The sequence below is a fragment of the Vombatus ursinus genome, unplaced genomic scaffold, assembly GCF_900497805.2.
Source record: "Vombatus ursinus unplaced genomic scaffold, bare-nosed wombat genome assembly UNPS02015135.1, whole genome shotgun sequence".
NCBI classification, from domain to species: Eukaryota; Metazoa; Chordata; class Mammalia; order Diprotodontia; family Vombatidae; genus Vombatus; species Vombatus ursinus.
This window is the reverse complement of record NW_020954913.1, coordinates 17,339-40,391: the sequence shown is the minus strand read 5'-3', so window position 1 is coordinate 40,391 and position 23,053 is coordinate 17,339. Positions and strand designations below refer to the sequence as shown.

Genomic DNA, 23,053 nt, shown 5'->3' with positions numbered 1-23,053 from the left:
GTGACAACTTGGGCAAAATATAAGGAGGAATGAATTCATCAGCCTTTGTGTTACCAAACAGGTTTCAACCTATCTTTCCAAGCTTACTGCATCCCAATCTCTTTCACGAAGCCAAATTGGCCTTCTTTTCATTCCCTGGGCATGACGTTCTATCTCTCATCTCTGTGTCTTTACACGTGCTGTCCCTCTTCCTGTCTAAGATTCTCAGGTTTCCTCCAAAGCTCAACTCCAACACTTATCTTTCATCTGAAGCCTGTACCTAACAATATCTGGCTTGAATCTGAAAGTTCCAGTAGGATATGGTTAATATACTCCACCTACAGGTATCCATTTGGAATCAAATTGGATTTTCAATGGGTTTGTCATAATCTGAACTGATCCCCCTAATGTCAAACTAAGAATAAACTGCAAGTAATGACTCAGACAGTTCATAATCTTCTCTAGGTCCCATTGTATTGTAAAATAATCCCAACCTACCCACCTATTTACCCCTTTACCTCTGACTTTTCTTAGAATGTCATCATAATAGGTGAAGAATAGGAAGATTCCAGCAATAAATACACAGATAAACAGTAGGATTATCCCGGAAGAGGTCCCTGGAAGCAAGTTATCTGGAAAAAATCAAATCTCAGAGTTATAGGCAGTTGATGCTTGAAGAGGCCTTACCGATTAGAGCAAAATCTTAATTTAACAGATGAGGAAATGGAGGCCCAAGCAGTTCTAGAGCTTTACCCAAGGTCCACGTATGGTGGACCTAGAACCCAGAAATCCTAATTTCACAGTACTCCGGTTCCCTAGTCAGAGTACTGGCCCTGGGGTCTCCCTGAGCCTGTGCAGGCAGAGGCCCTATTCTCCTCTGCATTACTATTAGCACAAGACGTCACCTATGCTTTGGCCAATGGAGGCTCTCTCCAACAAGTCTAGTTAAGAGGGAGAGATGCTATAGTTACTACCAATAGATCTGAAGCTAGCTCTTTTTCTTCCTAAGGATTACCAGTTCAAGAAGTAAGGAGATGTTTGTTGAATTGGGGTAAGGTAAGGTCAAAAGAAGGAGAGTTAGTAGGGAGTCAGGATGGAAGGACTGGCCTAGGATTCTTGAATGTGTCTGTCCTGCTCTGTGTTTATGTGCTCAACAGTATAATGACCCTTGTATTCCACCTACCCTCCTCCAGGGGCTATTACTAAATAGGTATGCCCTATAAGAGGCCTCGCAGAATCAGCATTACTGGGAGTAGAATTATCATAGATTGTAGGGCCAGAAAGGACCTCAGAATGTCTGGTTCCATTATTCTACAGATTAGAAAGTTGGAGCCCAGAGAATTTAAGTGACTAGCCTAGAGTCACACAGTCCTGAGGCAGGATTTGAACCTGTGTCTTCCTGATTCCAAATTCAGTGCACTGCTCATGTTCTAACTCTCTCTTGCCCCCAAGTTAGTAAATACTCCCAATGCATAAGTATTGTTATGTAGCCCACAATTCAGAAGTTCAGGGGCAAAGAATGACACATTGTTCCTGCCTGTATCCTTAGTCAGACAGGTAAAAAGCAAGCATTCAGGTGGCACAGTGGATAGAGTGCCAGGCCTGGAGTCAGAAAGACTCATCTTCCTGAGTTCAAATCTGACCTCAGATACTTATTAGCTGTGTGACCCTGGGCAAGTCACTGAACCTCCTTTACCTCGGTTTCCTCATCTGTAAAATGAGCCAGAGAAGGAAACGGCAAACCACTCTAATATCTCTGCCAAGAAAACTCCCATTTGGGTCACAAAGAGTCAGATATGAGTGGAAATCAACTGTACAACCACAACACATGTCAGGCCCTGTGCTAAGTGCTGAAGAGAGAAATAGAAGCAAAAAAAAAGACAGTTCTCGTCTTCAGAACAACGTCCATTTCATTCTAGTGGTGAAAGAAGACACATAAAGGAAAGCTTGAAAGGGGATGGGGTGAGGGGAAATGTAGTATGGCAAACATATCACAAGAAGAGAAGGCCCCAGGTGATAAGGAAAGTTCCAAGGTGAGAGGGCAGCTGAATTGTGGTTCAACAATCCTTAAAGATTTTGGCATGACCAGGAGAGTAAATGAAGCATGGCCAGCCTGACCCTGCCCCCAGAACAGAGGCCCCAGAAGGAATTCACCAGTAGGAGAAGAGGGACTTTGACCAATAAAGAGAAAATGTGGGGAGCATTTAGGGAGCAGATGAAGCCACATGAATATACGCCCTTGTTCAATCTGCTTCTATGGGTTCACTGGAAATGACTAGGCCAGTTGACGAACAGCAAACACGGTTCCCCTACAGCAATAAGGGAATGTGAATGGCCTCCAGTCCTGGGTGCCTCCATGTTAATGTAAAGCACCAAAGTCTCAGTACCCTTGAATGGTAGGAAGCCAAAGGAAGGGGCACCCTGATATATTGAAAAGAGAAGTGGATTTGTATTTTAAAGATACGTCTGAATCCAGATTCTGCCATTTAAGACCAGAGAATTTCTGGAGCACCTTCCATCGTTAAGATCCTACATTTCCTGATAGTGAAATGCCAAACATTATGACCCATGATTGTGTGAAATGTTTGGAGGGGTCTGGCTTTCCCTCTCTTTTTAGGGTCTACATTTTGCTCTTTCTGGGCACAAGGATAGCTCTGGCATTTAGGGACGGAACTGACCTGCCCAAATCAACTTCGCTTCCTTCTCTTGCTTGAGGAGGGGGTTCCAAATGAAACAAGAGATGGTTTCTTTTAAACTGGACGACACCACGATCGATATTTCTACAGAGAACAACCCATTGTCCTTCTGCTTAATGTTCGTCGACACTGGTAATAAGGGCACCCCATAAATGTTCCTCCACTGCGCCTCAGGCTTTGGATACCAGCCGGTGGATGTACACGTCAGCCAAATCCTCCCCATTTCCTTAATGTTGGTGTGTATGTGAGGGGTTGAGCCAATTCCTAAGAGAGAGAAACACAACAAATTGGAGGTCATTTCCATGCAAACAATGATTTTTAATTATCTTATTACTTTATGTACATTTTGTAACTGTTGCAAATGGGAAAATATAGGATGAGAAAAACTGCACATATCTACACCATCATATACAGCATACTTATCCAATGAGGGAGGTAGCATTTTTAAATTTAAATAGGAACTTATTAGGTACCTGGTCTGTGTCAGGCACCGTACCAAGTGCTAGGGACACAAAGCCAAAATCATCTAAAGTCCCCGTCCTCAAGGAACATGTGTTGGAAGAGAGATGGGAGAAGACAACAGGTACGCCGAAAAATAAAACATAGACAAAGACATTTCAGAGAAATGGAGAAGGCATGAGAAACAAATGACAAATATAGCTAATATTTTGTAACAGTATTGAGATGCCAACGGATCCAGCAGGCAAAAATGGCAACATCTAAGATGAAATGATTAACTATAAAGGCCTTTACTGGAATTCCAAAACTCAGCTACACAAATACAAAAGCAGGGACACCTGACTGGCCACTGTGTTTAAGAAAGGCCAGGGAATTGAGTGAACTGGAAACCTGATATGAGTTAACAGTCAAACACTGAGTCAATCAATGTACAAATATTTATTAAACACCTATGATACTATGAGAGCTATCCTGCTGGGCACTGGTGAAACAAATATACTGAATGAAATGAGACAATGCTTACTCTTAAGGACCTTACATGTTAGTAGAGACAGCATACACACGCGCACACACACACACACAATAAATAAATAAATAGATAAATAGATAAATAAATAGATAAATGAATGACTGAATAAGTAAATGGATGGATGAATATATAAACAAATGAATGAATGAATAAACAAACTGAGAGTAAAGAGCAGGAAGTTAAGCACTATGCAATCTGGAAGGGAGGGCAGGCCCCATTGAGAAGACGATACTTGAAAAAAGAAAAGGGTTCTCTGAGAGAGAAGGGAGGAGAGAAGACATTCTAAGGATGTCAGTGCAAAGGCACCATGAGACTCCATCTGAAATGGTTCATTTGGTTTGGTAAATGTCAGAAAAAAATTTCACCAAATGGGGTATATTAAAGGACTGTCCAGGGTGATAAGAAGAGAATGGTTTTAAGAAACTGAAGAAAAGACATAGGGGGATTAAGATCACTGCTTTCAAACATCAGAAGGGCTGAGCCATTAAAGAGTACTTTGATCTGTTGTGCTTGTCCCCAGAAGCGTAAGCAATAGGTAGAAGTTATATAGAGGTAGATTTCAGAAAAGTTCTCTAACAATGCAAGCTGTCCAAAAATTGAGCAATCTGCCTCAGTTGATAGTGGTGTCTCTTTTTCTGAAAATATTTAGGAGAATAGATGATCACTTATCAGGGACATTGGAGAGAAGATTCTTGTGCGGTAGAGTTGAACTAGATATTTTGAGGGTTGCCTTCCAATGTCCATGACATATATACACATGTATGTCTGTGCACATTTGTGAGTACGTTCACTGAAAAGAGTAGACAGTGAGTCAAAACATGGCTATCTATGCCTAATTAGGTTTCTGTGCAGATTTTGTTCCAAGGTATGGACAGAATTATCAAGCATCATGACTCTATGCAAATAACAACAGAGTCCCTAAAGCCTTGATTTGACAATCTCCCAACCTCTCATCTCCACATTCACACAGTCTATGAGTTTCCTGAAGTTTGAAGCTGCACTATATAATATAGAATGGAGTAAGTAGGGACACGATACTGTACCCTTCCCCCTTTCCCCGGTAAAAGCTTTTTGCAGCTTGAAACTGTATCCTCCCAGTTGAAACCGAGGGAAGTTGTGGTCTTCATGACTTCACTTCATTAGTCCTGTTCCTTCAAGAGATTACTTTTTCTCTCCCCACTTCTGCAACCATGCACCAGGACATCTGTACTTGCTTCCTCTTCCTCATGGACCCTTCAACACCATGCAATGTGACTTCTGGCCTCCACATTTAACTGAAGCAATGTTCTTTAGAGTTGCCAACAAATACTGGTAAATTCATGACTTTTTCTCAGTCCTCATCCCATTTTTTTTATGATATTGACCATCCTATTCTCCCAGACACCATTTTTTTTTCAGTACTTGGATCTTTGTAGTATTCCTCCTCTCCTCAATCTCCTTTTCAGTAACTTCTTCTGTGGTATGGATGTGCCCCAGATCTCTGTCCTGGGCCTTCTCTCTCTACACTCTCTTCTCCTCACTACATTTCATCAGTGCCCATGAATTAAGTTGTCACTCTGTTCAGAGGACTCCCACATATACATTCCCAGTCTTTGTCTCTCTCCTGACCACTTGTCCCACATCACCTACAGATATCTCCATCTGGATGTCCCTTAGGAATGTCAAGCTTAGCATGTCCAAATCAGAATTCATCTTTTCCTGCAAACACATGCTTATCACTAACTTCTCTATTTCTGTCAAGAATAACACCCTTTCTGGTCAATTAAGTTTAGAAACTCAACCTCTATATCATTCTTTACTCTTCCCTTTCACTCTCTACCCACATTCAGTCACCATTTTTTTTATTCTACTTCAACGACATCTCTTGCATTCATTCATTTCTCCATCTTCCCATGGTCACTACCCTGGTTCAGGCCCTTATCACATCTTGCCCCCCCAAATTAACCTCTCTTCTTCTAATCTCTTCCCCATTCAATTTGTCCTCCACACAGCTCCCAAAATTCACTTCCTAACACAGAGATCCAGACATGTTATTCCTCTCACCTTGAAATTATTTTCTACTTTGTATATAAATTATGTTTTCTTATCAATATAATTGCTGCAGAATGTAAACTGCTTGAGGACAGGATTAGTTTAGTTTTTGTCTTCAGAGGATCTTTAAACTGATTAACCTAAACCATGGGCATAATTATCCATCAGTTTAGCACATTAGCCAAAATATCATTTCAATAACTGCTGGAAATTCACCCTGATTTGACCATTATTCTCACTTCAAGTGGCTTCCCAGAAACCTTACCTCAGTGAATCTAACTTAAGTATTTGCTTCGGATTGCATTCCATTTCTTCAGCTGAACTATTTGTCTCCGACTGGAATGGACCATTACTTTCCAGAAAATGGATCTTCCTCTTTGAATTGCCCTCCCCTTTTGATGGTCTAACCTGGGAACAAGGCAATATTGCCTTTAACATTGGATGTCCCTGTTTTGCCCCTATAGCAGGATAGGGCTGCCTGTATTCCCCAGAAGCAAATTTCCCTATAGTTGTTGCCTCCGTGTGAAGGCTTGGGCACCAGCCACAAACTCACCTGCCACATGTACTTGGAATTCAGCTTCATGAGAATAGATGGAACTTCTAAATTGACACAAATACTTCCCCTCATCAGATGGATGGATATTGCTCAACCTCAGGGCCACATTCCCACTGGAAATATTCTCTCGAAGGAATTCTGTTCTTTCTTTATATTCTGGAAGTTGGTATTCCATTTGGTCCTGCTTATCTTTATAGTGATGAATTAGATCTGAGTGCTTCTCATGAAACCACATCACCTCCATATCCCCAGCATCCTTCTGGGGACAGAGGTGGCAGTGGAATGTAGCCTCTCCACCCACCGAGGCTGTGATTGGCTCCTGTGGTCCCAACACAGTGAACTTCCCTGGAGAATGGAGGCAGAGTCAGGGAAAAACCAGGGTTAATACTAGGATAGGGACAAGATAAAAAGCAGCAGAGTGTGAGAAAAGCATTAAGTCAAAAGTTTTTTTTTTCAATATGGAAAATACTTTTGACACAATAGAGACCAATCTCCACCTTTTGAAGATTACAGAAGCATTAAGAGCAATAAAACTTTAGCATAGGAAGGACCTTCAAAGACATTTAATGTACTCCTCCCCACCCCATCCCATGCAATTATCCTCTCCATAGTGTCTCTGAGAGATAATCATCTACCCCCCCACAATAAAAGATCTCTCTGGATGGGGAGTTCAAAACCTCATTGATATCAGTTAACAAAAAGGATAAGAGAAAAGTGGATCCAGACAAACAGGATAAAAAACTGTGGCCTTGAGGTCACTTGTCCAACAGAATATTATCTGTGAGCTTAAAAATTCAGACTAAGGGTGATGAAAAGGAAATCAATTAATATTGAGGATCGATTTATTTTTAGTTTGATTATAGGATTAAACTCCCTTCTGTAGGAAAAGCTAGCCCTAACAGCTAAGCCAGACTAACATAGATAGTTTCTTAAATCCATGTTATCTATAGATTTAGTGAAGAGACAGACTGAGAAGACTTTAGCATTTAGTAGCAGATAATTTAGAGTAAAATATATTAAAGTAATCATAGGATTACTCTTTTTGAAAGGCTAGGTTTTCCTTTCTGGCAGAAAGGGGCTTTCACCAGAGGCTAAATTCCCCTCTCAGGAAGCTGGAGAGAGGCCAGCCAGAGGTTTACTTCTTTTCTCCAGCCTTAGCAGATAAGCTCCTTTCTTTTTTCTTGAGCTAGAATCTAAATTGAGTAATGAAATCTTCTAAGGAAAATGGGGAGCGACTGCTAACTACTGACCACATGTTCCTCTTTCCTAGTAGACTTTCTGCTTACAAAAGATACCACCTGTAAGGAAAGGTGGGATTAAGGATTAATGATTCTGGGTAGCATTAAGAAAGGCTGGGAGAAACTAAATAGTCAGGTGACCTGACTTGTCCAATTGAATTATGTTCAAAACAATTTTTTTATTCTTCTTTTCTGTTATAACAATCAGCTTTGTAAATCACTCTTTGTCTCTGACATCTGAAGAGTCAGGTGATCTAATTTGATATGCAAATGCTCTCGTTGCAAATTAAATTATAGATGGTTTAGTAACTTTGTCCTCGGTTTCCTTTTTATTTCAGATCATTAATTTAACAGTGGGGTTTTTTTTTATCAACAACATGCTATGAATTCTTTTTTACTGAATTGACGGGTCATTGTTAGTTCAATGGAAAAAATAGTCAGAACAGTTGGCAGACCGAACCAGTTAATTTACTAAAAGAAGTAAAATTGAGTATAAATACAAAGCTAGTCAAGCACCCTAAGAAAACAGATCACATTTTCTGTGAGCTAGGTTCTTCTGAGATTCAAATTATTCCTACACATCACCAAAACTTTCCTCTAAAAATGGAAATAAAGAGGTACAATGAAACTTTTTAAAAAAAAAAGTCTGCCTTTATCTTATACCATATAACTTATTCTACCATAAAAAAAAATTAGAAGAGAATAGATGGGGTCATCTTTCACAAATTTAGCTCAGCTAAGTAAGGATCCTTAACCAAATAAGAAATAGAGGAAATCACTAAAGATTAAGTAGGTAATATATTACATGAAATTGAAAAACTTTTGCACAAATAAAATTAATGCAGCTAGTATGAAAAGGGAAATGATTAAATATCTCTGGTAAACATTTTCTATCCAAAATATATAGGGAACCAACACAAATATATAGGGCTAAAAGCCATTCCCCAATGGAAAATTGGCCAAAGATAATAACAAATCATTCTTGAAAGAATTGGCAATTATAAACAGTTTGCTAAAAATCAGTAATAATGAAAGAACTGTATATCAATACAATTCTGAGGTTTTACCTGACACCAAACAAATTGAGTAAGATTAAAAATATGTGAAAAGGTAACGTTGGCTACAGGTTTCAAGAAAATATTGAATTGGTCCAACTCTCTGGAAAGTAATTCGGAATAATGTTTAATAAAATAACTAAAATGTCTGTACCTTTTGATCCAGAAGTAAAAGAAGTCTCATGTTGGCCAAAAGAGTCACAGCAGCACTTTCTGTGGTGGAAAAAATCTGGGGGGAAAAAGGCAAAGTATGGGTTGGGAAAGTATAAAGCAAATGGGGGTTCATGAATACAATGAAATTCTAGTTGTTGAGAACAAACAAATATGATGAAAATAGGAGAAACACGTAAAGAATTATATAAACTGATGCATAGTGACTAAAGTAGGAGCAAGAACAAAATGTACTCAGATGACAGCAACATAATTAGGAAGCACAATAAAACGAAATCAAGCTCTGTATTGACAGTGCCCTGTCTTTGACCCAGAAAAGAACAGAAAAAGTGAACTTTGCTGCCTTCACCACAGAGGTGAGAGACAACGGGTGTGAAATATTTTATGTTCTATCAGATATACTTAATTATATAGCAAAGAAGCATAGTGGAGAGAGGGCTAGAGTTAGAGTCAAGAAAACCTGACTTTGAATCTTGTCTCATATACTTACCTGCTGACTGAACTGAAGAAAGTCACTTAACTTCTGTGCCTCAGTTTCTTCATCTGTAAATGAGAATAATAATAGCAATCGTCCCTACCTCAACCCGTTGTTGAGAGGATCAAATGAGATATGTGTAAAACACTTTGAAAACCTGTGCTATACAAATGTTAGATATTATGTGTTGACTGGTTTTTTAAGCAGCAGTTAGGTGGCACCATGAATAGAGTACCTGGCCTGGAATCAGGAAGACTTGAGTTCAAAACCAGCCTCAGACACTTACTAACTGTGTGACCCTGGGTAAGTCACTTAACCCCGTTTGCCTCAGTTTCCTCCTCTGGAGAAGGAAATGGCAAACCACTCCAGTATCTTTGCCAAGAAAACCTCAAATGGAGTCATGAAGAGTCAGATAGACAGGAATGAACAAAGGTTTTGAATGAATGAAACAGCTATTTTCTCTCTGTCATAAGGGAAACTTTCATGGTTTAGGACTGGAGAATATAGGGATATATTAGCAAATGCAAGTGACATAAAAACCAAAGGCATTAATAAAAATGGATAAATGAAACATTTGTTTTGAAACCTAATGGTCGAACCAGAGGCAAGTCTGTAAAAGTAATACTTTAATGGGTGTAATCTCAGCTGCTTAAATTAAAAATTCTAGGGGGTAGCTAGGTGGCACAGTGGATAGAGCACTGGCCCTGAAGTCAGGAGGACCTGAGTTCAAATCTGACCTCAGACCAAACACTTGACACTTACTAGCTGTGTGACCCTGGGCAAGTCACTTAACCCTAAGTACCTAAAAGATAAATAAATTAGAAATTTATTGATTTTAAATTTAACTAACCTAGTGATTACAGCTAGAGAGTTTTATGAGGAATAACTGGTTTTTTTATTGGGGGTGACAATAAAAGACCCCCACAGTAATAGCTAGAATTTTTATAGACATCAAGGTGTATAAAGCATTTCACATATATTAGCTCATTTCATCTTAACAGCCCCACAGTGATGAAGGTGCTATAACTATGCCCATTTTGCAGAAGAGAAAACTAAGGGTGATTTGCCCAGGGTCATTTTTTCAACTATTAAGCATCTGAGACAGGATTTGAACTCATGTCTTCTTTACTCCAAGTCCAGTGCTCTATTTACTATTCTACCTAGCTCCCAAAGGATTAACTTGTATCTTGAACAAGACCCTCTTTCCATGGTATTATTTTTGGGCTTATTTGAGCCATGAAATGAAAGGATGGAACAGAATCAGAGATCATGCCTTAACTTCCTGATAGGTAAACATATAGGTCCCAGATTCTCCCAGTTACCTGGCCAGACAAATCCTAACTCTGCCTAACCTTTGCTGATTAACAGGATGCAATGATTATCAGGTTAGTAGAAGAAAGTAAAGTCATTCCTTTCTCATTGGCTCAAGCAGATTGAGCGAGTGAGTAAACTGCAGGTTGTTGTCATTAAAAAAAAAAATCTTCTACATATGAGAAGCCAGAAGAAATTTTGAGTACAGGTCGACTTAAAGCTGAAGGCACAGAAATACAGACCAACCGAGAGAGGTCTTAACTACAAGAAAAGGAATCAGGGAACCAAGTCTGAGATATAACCAAAATTGGATTAAGGAAAGTTGGAAAACAGTCAAGAATTTGTGAAAAGAGCACCAAATTCTACCAATGAATTTATGTCTTTAAAATTTGTTCTATCTACAAGGCTATTCCCTTTATTTATTACATTTCTTGGTTTTAGGAAAGTTTTTTTTAAAGAATGTATGGAAAATTAAGGAGATTTTTTACTTCACCATACCAATAGCTTAATCCTGATAAGGCAAACCACCCAATTAAATAACTGTGTTGACCTTGTAGATGTGAACTATAATCACAAGCTGTGTTCTTTTGAGAAATCAAAGTTGAATCTGGAAAGTGAAACAAACTTCATCAGCAATACTACCACGTGTTTAAGGTAGTTATTCAATGGTATGTAGATATAGCCAGTTTTTTGAAGGTAACTATTGTTTGATTGCATTGGAAATAAACCAATGCCAATTATGAAATGAAGAATGAAAAGTAATTGACTTTTAAAAATTAAACTCTACAAGATTAAGACAAAATGGCCAGTAGATTAATCAATGATTCCATTAACAAATATTTATTAAGAACCTGCTATAGAAACCCCATCAAGTGGGAAATGACTGAAAAAAAAATGATGACACATGAATATAATAGTATATGACTGTGCTGAAAAAAAGAGAAGTATGGAAAGACCTACATGAACTGATGGAGAGTAAAGTAAACAGAATGAAGAAAATAATATACACAGATTACAACAGAGTCCACAGAAAGAACAATCACCACACAGTAGTCAAAAGTAACTGTTGCAAAATTATAAAAAAACAGGCATGGTCCCAAAAAAGAGATATGAAAAAACAATTCCTCCCTCTCCTGTCCAGAAATGGGTGGTCCACAAGTGGGAAACATTGTATGTATTTTCAAGGTCTTTCAATTTATTGATCACTTTGGCTGATTTATTTCTCTGCTTTTTTTGTCATTAAAAAAATGTCCTTTGTTTTATGGATAGCACTATGGGAATGGGAGAAAAAGAAATGCTAAGATGTAAAAACAGAAGATATGAAGGCAATATCAACATAAAAACTAAAGATATCAGTACATTTTTTAAAAGAATGTACTATGTGCAGAATCCTTGGTAATATATACTCTCGCGGCAGAGAGAACCCAAAATTTAAATGAGAGAATCTCTGCTCTCTTGAACTGTCAGCGCTCACAGGAGGACAAGCTTAGAGATTTTGCGGGTTGGGAGTGACCTTGGCAGCCATATGGTCTGCCCAATACATTAAAGGAATCTTCACAATAACATGCGGGTAAGGGGATTGATTGATTTACTGAATTAAGTCACACCACATAAAATCAGTAATCAGATGGCCAAACAATCAAGCAGTGAGTGCACAAAGTCCTTGGAAAGGAAATACGTTGCATAAAAATCATGTTTAAAAAGACCAAGGAAACTTGGCCACATCCCAGGTCAACAAGTTATTGAGGTAGTTTAGAATTGGACTCATTCCAGAAAGTGGAGTGTGCCATTCTATCTCAACCCCCTGATTAGCCAGCCTCATGCCTTGTCAGACCCTAACTCTGGATTCCTACTCATTTGCTGTTTAGTAGTGTTGCTAGGACCACTAAACATTTTTGTTGTTTAAGAACATCTCCATCTCATATCAGGAATGACATCTTCTTACTTAGAAGACAAGGTTCTTGTCTCTAACAGGTTTCAAATAGAGATGATCTTAGGAAATCATTTGACCTGGGTTCATCTTTGAATGTGATACGTAAAACCATCAAATAGAGAAACACTTACAGCGAATGTGGCCAAAATGGTGTCCAGACTGGAGCCTATTATCTATCTTAATGTAGTCTGCAGGAATGAAAAGGCCCATACCATCTTACAGGCCTTTTGATCTCAGGCATCAAAGAGCTATTGCATCATGGTATCGGACAAGCTCTTGACCCAGCACTCTTTGGTGGCTTTAAGGGCTGGGGCAACCTGATATTGGTGGTGATATTGTTTTAAATTTGTAAAAAAGCAATGAATCATGGCCTTTCAAAATTAATCCTGGTCAAGAACTGGCCTTTAAATTTCAAGATTAAACTTCCTTCCTTTCTCCCTACCATGAAACTAGAAGTGCAGGGTTTCTTCTAAGGTGAAAAGTACTTATATTTGGGCCCCACCTCCAAATTCAAAGGGACATCATTCTATATCTATCATGTTACCCAAATTAGGAAATAGGAGACATTTAGTTTATTTTGAGAAGCTGAAAGGTAGTAGAAAAAAAAAAACAGTAGAAAGAGGGGTCTTTTTTCTGATTCCTGATCAAAAAGAAAACCTTTCTCTTTAATTGTAACACTATTCCACTGACTACAATGGCTGTCTGAAACCTTCTCTTCTCTCTTTAAGGCTCCCATAGCACCACCACCACCACTCCAACTGAAGACCTCACCTAATACTTTTCTAAGAAAATAAAAGTCATTAACTATGAATTTTCTCTTTTTCCTCCCTCCTCATCTCACAACCCCTTGACATAATCTTATATCCTCTCTTTCTTTGCTCCACTCTCTGAAGAAGAGGTGGTCTTTCTCCTTACCAAAACCAGCCTTTTCCCATGTACTCTTAAGCCCAATCCCTCTCATCTTTTCTAGCAGATTTCTCCCAATATCATCACCCTGGCATTTTCAATCTCTCCTTCTCTACTGGTTATGCCCTTACAAACACACCAAAGTATCCCCAACTCTTAAAACCTTCACATGATCCTAACATACCTCTAGCTACCATCCTCTATCTTTCCTAAATATTTCAACCAAGTTCCTTGAAAAATGCTATAGATAGTATCTCTACTTCCTCTCTCTCTAGAATCTTTCCAAAATTACCAATGACCTGTTTTTTTCATGGACAAATCTAATGGCTTCTTCCTAATTCTCATCCTGCTAGACCTCTCTGCCACGTTGGACACATATCTACCCGTAATTCCTGAGTTTTCACTACTTCTCTGTCTTATGTCTCCTTTTAGCATTCTGATGAATTATGTTTCCCAATCTTCTCTGCTAGATCATCATCAATTCCATGCCTATTAACTGCGTGTGTTCTCCAAGTCTCGGTTCTGTGTCTTCTTCTCTTTTCTCTGTACGCTCTCACTGTGATCTCTTTAGTGTCAATAGATTTAATTATCATCTGCATTCATATTACATAAATGTGTGTGTATACATATACAAATTTATATGTCTATATATACACACATATATGACTGAATATCCAATTCTAGTCCAAAATAACAATTTGCCTATTAGGAATTTTAAACTAGATATACTGTAAGCACTTCAATCTCAACATGTCCAAAGCTAAACTCATCATATTTCTCCTTAAAACTCACCCCTCTTCCAAATTTTCTTATTATTATTGAAGGCACTATATCATCCTTATAATCAAAGAATGGTGAAACTTCAGTATTATCTCTGACTCTTCTCTCTCGTGCACACTATATATCTAGTTTGTTTTGAAATCTTGTTTCAATTGCCACAACATCTCCTGCATATGTCCCTTTCTCTTTATCAGATCAGCCACCATCTTAGTTCAGGCCTTCATCGTCTGAACTCCTACAATAGCCTCTTTGCTTTCCCTGACCCAAATATCTCCCAATTTCAACCCATCCTTCACCAAGTTAAAACAAATCCTAAAGAGAAGGACAAGTTTAAGAGAATAGGAGGCAGTGGATTAAAAAATGACAGAGAGCAATTCTAAAAGGTGGAAAAGATGGGCAGGCTTTTGTAGGTAATGAGGCATCATAAAGCATAAAAGGAGAAAGAAAAGATTATTGGGGACCATGAAGGAGAAACATGATTTTACCTACAGGTGTTATATTGGAATGATCAACAGAGATTAGGAGATGCTGTCTGGTACAGAGTACACTGTGGAACATTCACTATGAGGGGGGACACCAAAGAGGCAGAGGGACTTGGAGGGTTCAGAAGCCCAAAAGTTTCTGAAATTTCCCAATCTAGTTCTCTTTAGGGGAAGTTCACCTACTGACTGCCTGGTGCTGTATGTACAAGGAATTGTAGAAAAAGGGCACCAGCATTTAAGGGACGGAGGCAGATGGTTGTGTCCAGTCATTGGTAAATTTCAAGTTTTAGATGAAGTTCACACCTTCATTTCATGAGTGATCTCTTCACAGTAGACATCACAACCCCAGTGGCCACAAAATCTCCATAGATGGTCCAGTTTCAAGGACAGAGACTTTGCAAAGTCACTCTACCTTGTTAGACCCCATGACCCAATTTGGGGTGACCTATCATCAACTTCATATCCCCCACTTACATCACATCTCCATGTGTGGACATGGTGAGAGAATATATTCAAATGACTGTGCTATAAAGAAAACTCATTTAAAAATGTACTTTTTAAAACCCAGGAAATAGAGAGGGAAACAAGTTGTTTTTTTTTAATGACAAGTTTTCCCCCTTGAGGGTATGATTTGAGATGATTTTGAACCAGATTGAAAGGTTAAGCAGGAGAAATCAGGGTTCATTGATCCGAGACGCAGCACCCCTGAAGATAAAACAAATAAGACAGACCAATAATGCAATGAGTGAAAGCAGAGAAAGGTCACTTTGAGGTTCCATTGTTGGGGCAGCTTCATACATGCCATGGAATCTTACCTGGGTCCTGAGAGACTAGTAAGATTGAAATCTAAATTGGAAATGTGACCAAACCCAATTCTTCCCAATATCCTCTGATCTGAAACATTCCACCACACCAGGAAAGGGAGATAAAGAAGATGCCGAGAAAAAGAAAGTCAAAGAGGCCCAGATTCAAGGAAATCCTTCCCAGAAGAAGGCAGCAAAGAGATCAGGGGCTCATTACCAAGGTCCCACCTACCTGAGAGGAGCCAGGGGAGCTGGAAAAGGACAATAAGGGCCACTTCCCTAGGAGAGAGAGAAATCATCTTGGGCAGTTCCACCTTTAGAATTCCAGCTTAGCCAGTTGCTGCCAGTGGGACTTTGGACCAGTCACTGAACCACTCTGGACTTCCTTTCATTTCAACAAAGGAGTTACTCTGAAGAGCTCTGACATCTTTTCCAGTTTCTAATCTAGGGTCTTCTCATCTGTCTCTGAAAACATCTCCATGCTTATAATAACGAGGTCACAGAGCTACCCAGGATGCCTGGGTCACAAATACCACCATACCTTCCAAAAGAGCCACTTTCAGGGCTTGAAAAGCCTGTTTTCTAAAACTGTCATCTGACCCATTGGGAAATGAAAGTGAAACAGTTCAACTATAGCCTTCCTGGTAACTGAGCCTCTCATGTGACAGAATACTCATAATAGTTACTGTAACAGACTTGACTAAGTGGAATGCTAAGTGGTATGGTGGGTAGAGCACTGGAGTCAGGAAGGCCTGAGTTCAAATTTGATCTTAGACACTTACCAGTTGTGTGACCCTGAGCAAGTCATTTTTGTCTCTCTCATTCTCAATTTCCTCAAATGTAAAATGGGGACAATAAGAACACCTACCTCCCAGGGTTGTTATGAGGATCAAATGGGATTTTTATAAAGTTCCTGGTACATGGTAGATATTTACTAAATGCTTATGTGCTTTCCTTCCCTGGGCTGGAGTTATCTTCTGTCAGGAGAAAAATCCATTCTGTGAATTCTCTACTTAGCCAACGTCAGAGATCATGGATTTTTAGAATTCCTGAAGCACAAGTCCAACCACGTCAGTCCATGGCCCATCAACCTCCAATGGATCCCTATAAACTCTGGGGTTAAATATGAAGGCCTCTTTCTGACATCTAAAGGAGTTAACAACTTGACTCCCATGTCTTTGGTTGTTATCTTAGACATTATTCCCCTCAATGCATATCTGTGTGTGTGTGTGTGTGTGTGTGTGTGTGTGTGTATGGTTGTTGTCCTTCATTCTCAGAGTACCAAAATGACATCACTATATTAGAATTAAGTTACAATGTGTCAGACTATGGCTGATCTGACCGATATGAGCTCAGAATGCTCTACCACAGGTCGGGCACAAATAGTCCATGTGAACATTTGGGGTGGATTCTCAAAATTTGCGTGTCCTGTGTTTCTTTTGAGCTACTTTAATTCTGCTTTGCTCATAAGGCACAGGATCTTTTCTGATGAGGGCACACCATGTTGGATAGTACTGTGCCAGTGACTCCCATGTCACACAATCAATTCCAAAGTATTTTTTGTTTTGTTTTGGTTTGGCTAGGCAATGAGATTAAGTGACTTGCCCAGGGTCACACAGCTAGTAAGTGTTATGTGTCTGAGGCCAGATTTGAACTCAGGTACTCCTGAATCCAGGGCCAGTGCTCTATCCACTGCACCACCTAGCTACCCCCAATTCCAAAATTATTAAGAGAGACCTTGAGAGTGTCCTTGTATCACCTCTTCTGACCACCCTAGTTCTCGATAAAATAATCTTTTAGGCGAGTACACAGTTGGCATTTGAACACAGTAGCCAGACAGACCATCGTTGTTGCACTCAATGCAGTAGAGTTTGAATGCTTGGCAGTTTAGCTCAAGAAATGACCTCTGGGTCAGGTATCTTATCTAGCCCAGTGATCTTCAGAATCTTCCTAAGACAATTCAAATGGAAGCGATTCAGTTTCCTGCCGTGGTGCTGGTATACTGTCATCAATGGGTCAAAGGAGGACAAACTTATAATTCTGGGAAACTTTAATGCTAGAGTAAGCTCAGACCACCAGACATGGAAGGGAGTCCTTGGGAGAAATGGAGTTGGAAACAGCAACAGCAATGGTCACTTACTACTGAAGACTTGTGCATCTCATGACCTTCTCATCACCAAAATCTCATCAGTTTACCTGAACATAATAAAACTTCATGAATGCACTTTCGCAGCAAACATTGGCATCTAATAGACTGTGTGATTGTAAGGAGAAAAGACAGACTGGATATGAGACTAATGAAGGCAATGTGTGGCCCAGAGTGCTGGACGGATCATAGACTTATCCTCTCTAAGGTAAATATTCACATTCAACAAAAGCCATGGTCCCAAGGCAAAATGACTACCAGAAGAATTAGTGTCAACAGATTAGAGTGCTTCTCTGAGTAGAAACAGTTTGTTTCTAATTTGGAGGGAAAGTTGAGCCCGTACACAGTTGGTAACAATGAGGGAGAAAAGGAGTGGGCAACCTTCAGAGATCTGGTGTACAGTACTGCATTTGCTCATCTGGGTCAGAACGTTCACAAACATCAAGACTGGTTTGATGAAAATGATGGGGAAATTCAGAAGCTACTAAATGAAAAATAAGAATTCCAAAGTGCATGTATATGTGTGTGTGTGTGTACACATATGTATGCAAATATATGTCTGTATACATTTATATATATATATGTCTATATACCTGTATATGTCTATACTTACATATATGTCTACATACATTTAGATATGAGAAATTTGCATATATGTATACATATACATATAGATAAACATATGCATGTGTTCATTCTATTGTGTATGTGTGTTTCGTGTATTTATGCATATATACACATGCCCTATACGTACATGTATACATTTCATATGTAGGGATATATATATGTAATTTTTTTTTACTTGACCTGAAATTTCATTTGTATAAGAAACGCTGGGGTTTTGAGGGAGAAATTCAGTATACTCACCAGAGGAAATGCATCACTTAATGAAGATTAGCAATGATATACAGCTAATTATATCTCAACAGTTTCACAGTGACCCTTTGGCCCCAAATTCTCCACTCTGGGGTTAAGCAAGAAACTTGTCCAACCAGGAGGACTCCATACAAACCAAGCTGTTGTGATAGCTAAGTGAACCTGCCCCTCTTTGATGCCCCCACTGCTATACTCCATGGTGCTCTCAAAGTGAGAACTCAGAAAGACCTTAGCTTAAAAAGGCCAAGGTCTCCCACTGAATCCTGGGCTTCCCACTGGACCCAGATGGCTCCAGAGGAGAAAGGGAGGCTGGTGACTTTGTACAGCCCTCCCTCCCTTAAATCCAATTCACTTGCATGTCATGGCATCACCTCCTTGATGTCATGGGCCTTTTCAAGAACGAAGGACTATGGGGCAGCTAGATGGCACAGTGAATAGAGCTCTGACCTTGGAGTCAAGAAGACCTGAGTTCAAATCCAACCTCAGACACTTAACACTTACTATGTGACCTTAAGCAAGTCACTTAACCCCAGTCGCCTCACCAAAAAAAAAAAGAAGAAGAACGAAGGACTAACAACAATTATACTTCATGGTATTTGATAATAAGACATTCAAATAAGCTTTCAATCAAAAAATAATTTATTGGCTGGAGTGTTCTGCTGCCCTTTGGCGGGCCTACATGAAGCATCCACTCTGTAAATATCTCTGCTCTTACAGTCTGTATATAAGTAGCTCCTGTTCTTCTGCCAGGTCCATTTCAAGACTGACATCCAAAGTGAAACCCCAGCTGGGGCCCGGCCTCTCACCTGGCCTCCCCACTGATGGGTCTTTCTATGATAGAAACACAGCAAACTCTTCTAGTAGACAAGACTGTTTGAATGCCTGACTTCAGTTAGCAGCGCAAAGAGAGAAAGAGGGAGTCAAGAGAGACAAGCAGTTGAAGAAGGTAAAACAGACAGGGAAAGCCACAAAGAAAGAAATGAGCAGCAGGGAAATGAAAAAGGCAGTCAGACACTGCTGTTGTTCATACTCAAATCAGTTTCAGAAATTCAAAACCGCAGGGTGAAGAGAAGGCCATGCCGCTAATGTTTTTGGACAGACAGAAAAATTCTCAGACTAGAGAGTAGGCCTTAAGCAAGAAAAAATATTAAAGCAAAGGAAAGCAGAGAAAGAACATTAGACTATAGTATCTAGAAGGACTATAGTATCTAGAAGGACTATAGTGTCTAGAAGGACTATAGTATCTAGAAGGACTATAGTATCTAGAAGGACTATAGTGTCTAGAAGGACTATAGTATCTAGAAGGACTATAGTATCTAGAAGCATGTTCTCGAGAATTTGCCACACTCACCCTCATGTGCAGATGTATACACAGACCCTGACCATGAACACTTTTGAGATCAATGGAGCTTGTCTTTTCTCACCTCTCCTTCCTTTTCTGTACTATTTCCTACCATCTGCCAGACAATAAATCCCAGACCCACAGGGTCCACCTAATACCCCGATGCTAACCCCCTGGCTGCCCAAAGTCTCCCAAAATGGTACCCCATGTAGGTCTTGTCTCTTCATGGTATCGCCAAACTCACAAATGAGGAGGAACAGAAAAACATGTAAATGATTCAGTGCTACTTACCCCCAGTGTTGAAAGGAGAGTGAAATGAAATAAGCATGGAAAGGTAGCCCTCATCCAGATCGTGAAGAGTTTTAAATGATTAGATTAGAAATCTGGATTTCATTCTTGGGATGATAGTTGAGGATTTTTTTTTGTGCTTTTTTTTTCTTTTTTTACAAATATTTTGTTTTTTTTTTTAAAGAAACTGGCACAAATAATATCCATTTAAAACCCATGCCCCAGGCCAAAAAATACAATAAAGTCAAACGATATTAGTGGTCTGCTATATACATTTCTGCAGCAATACCTTTATTAATTGCAAATGGAAAATTGATAGGTTTTTTGTGTTCTTCTGACAAAATTTAGAATCCTAACATGGTTTGTCTCTTCAGTGAAGTTAGTCGTGATTGTAACCTGATCTATCATCTCCATTTCCAACCTGATATTTTTCTTCTGGCCCAGGCCATCAGATTCATTAAAAAGTAGCTTCAGATGAAAGAAACACCATTTTCCCACAGTTCAGTCCTCTGAAATATTTCCACTGCTCACTGAGAGTTATAGTCCAGGAGGGAAGTAATAACATCCCAGGACTTCAGGGTCAATGGAAAAGTCATCTAGCACACTGGTGCTGGCAGATCTCATCACCTTCAAGGCTGCAATGTGGAGTCCTAGAGAATGTGGTATGCATGCACATACACATATTTCAAAAAGGATGGTAGAGAAGTAGGAAGGGACTACGGCTTGATCAAAAGAGTTCAGCATGATGAAAACAAATGATAATGTGGGAGGAGCACTAGAATTCAAAATAGCAGACTTTGAAAGTAAGACTTCCAGAGCTAGGGTGCCAGTTTCAACTCAGTGTCAAATACAATATTACAAAAGAACTATTGTTTAAAAATAAAAAAGAACCAAGGGAAAAGGAAAAAAATTACATGATGGAAACTGCTGAGTGACCCCATCTCTTCCCAATAAACTTCATCCACATCTTCTTCCATGCCTAGGTCTTTTGGAGTATGATTAATTAGCAATTCTCTGACCTTCAAAAAGAAATGAGTGAATTCAGTAGCACATCCTGTATTTGACGGTATGATTCTTTGAGTTTCTTGACATGTATTGTCATTTTCACCTTGAAGTGAATTTCACAGCTGTCCAGCTCAATGGCTTTGATTTTAATGCATTTTCTTCTGTCTTTCCCCCCAAGTCCTCAGCAGAAGGCTTTGCTTCCTGGTCAGACATAGCAAAAGCTGCTTCTCCCTGGGGATCTCCACCTGATACAGGTGAAAATCACTCTCCCAGGCTCCAAAAGCTCCCTCTCCCTCTTCCCCACAGCACAACACCTCCACGTGAAGTTTCTTAAATTGGCATGTTTTGTGCTTTAGGAAGTGCTTGTGGGGAGAAGCGTGAGGGAGTGAATGTGTGTGCAAGAGCAATAGGGAATTTGAAAGTGAGTGACTTGGTGGGAAAGGCAATGAATTTTAGACATGTTGAGTTTTAGATGTCTACAGGACAATAGGCAGTTGGAGGGTCAGTAGAGAGGTGAAGGGTGGGTAAGTAGATGTGAGTCTCCTCAGCATAGAAGTCATCCTCGAATCCATAACAGCTGATGAGATCATCATTTGAAACAATATAGAGGGAGAATGGATCCAGCACAGAAGGCCATGGCATCCCCACAGTTAGCAGATGTAAGCTAGATGGAGATCTAACAAAGAAATACGAGAATAAGCAGAAAGGGAGAAAAAGCTCGGGAGAGTAGTATCACGAAAACCTAGAAAGAAGGGAGAAGAAAGTGATCAACAGCATCAAAGGTTGCAGAGAGGTTAATTTTGTTGTTGTTGTTTTAACAAGCATTTTTTAATTGCATACTACACGCCAGGCACTGTGCTAAGCAATGTACCAATATTATCTCATTTGATCCTTACAAAAACTTCGAGAGGTAGGTGCTATTATCATCTCCATTTTACAGATGAGGAAACTGAGGCTTCAGAAGTTAAGCAACTTGCCCAGGGTCACACAACTAATATTCACCTGGGATCATATTTGAACTCAGCTCTCCCTGGTTCCAAGTCCAAGGCTGTATGCATTCCACCACTTAGCCACATCTCATGTCCCCCAAAAGTATGAGAACTGAGAAAAAGCCATCCTGTGTTAGCGATTACATCATTGGTAACTCCGGAAAGAGCAGTTTTGGTTGAATAATGAGGTCAGAAGCTAGACTTTAAAGAATTAAGAAGAAAGTGAGCAGAGTAGAAGTAGAGGCATCTATTGCAGATGCCCTTCTCTTGGAGTTTAGCCACAAAAGGCAGTAGAAAAGTGGGAGAAGGGCTGGCAGCACTGTGTGGAATAAGTGAGGGGTTGTGAAAGTTAAGGAGACTTGTGGGTATAATTGTAGACAACAGAGAAGTAGCCAATAGACAGGGAGAGACTGAAGAAAAGTGACTCAGTAGTGATGATAGTTGGGATGGCAAGTTGGCAATCTGCTGGAGAAGGTGAGATGGAATGGATGATTTGTACATGCAGAAAGGCTGGCCTTAGGAAGAAGAAGGGCCATTTCATTATGGGAGATAGATGAAAGAGAAGATAACAGCACAAGACATCAGGGTGATGTGAGATGAGGAGGACGGGAAAAGAGACCTTCTGTGTAGGTTTTGCAAAGATTGGTTAAAAGTCTAGTGATTGTGACAGAAATAGGAGAAGGTAAGGATATGTATTGATATACAGATTAACAGAAAATTACCTAGAAGAAATTCCCTAGAAGAGGTTCCCTAGAAGAGAAGGTTTGATAGAGGAAGTTGCCTAATGTAGAGGGCTCAGAATCTTTTCTTCAGGTCTGAAAGCTTGCTTCCTCTGGTTCTATGAGCTACAAGAAAGAGAATTTTGAGTCAATGCTGAGTCAAGGTGAAATAGGTTGGGGTTCAAATTTCCTTTTGAGACATCTGGAAAGGAAGAAGGAGAGTATGTGAAAGACCAATGTGGTATGCCCTAGTGATGTCACCAATGGAGAGGAGGAAAGAGGAC

At 39.6% G+C, this 23,053-nt stretch overlaps 1 protein-coding gene and 1 pseudogene across 1 annotated transcript in view; both read right to left on the bottom strand.

The window, feature by feature from the left end:
• Positions 1-15,996, bottom strand: part of LOC114031325 (butyrophilin subfamily 3 member A1-like) — a 31,217-nt gene extending 15,221 nt beyond the window's left edge. The window contains exons 1-5 of the mRNA XM_027846384.1: positions 15,637-15,996; positions 8,698-8,772; positions 6,248-6,595; positions 2,658-2,939; positions 498-611 (exon numbers count right to left, since the gene is read on the bottom strand). Coding sequence (XP_027702185.1) covers positions 498-611; positions 2,658-2,939; positions 6,248-6,595; positions 8,698-8,772; positions 15,637-15,703 — 886 coding nt within the window. The 5' untranslated portion in view covers positions 15,704-15,996. The remainder of the gene's footprint in view (positions 1-497; positions 612-2,657; positions 2,940-6,247; positions 6,596-8,697; positions 8,773-15,636) is intronic.
• Positions 15,997-19,137: 3,141 nt separating this feature from the next.
• LOC114031324 lies at positions 19,138-21,381 on the bottom strand (annotated as a pseudogene).
• Between the last annotated feature and the right edge of the window lie 1,672 nt (positions 21,382-23,053).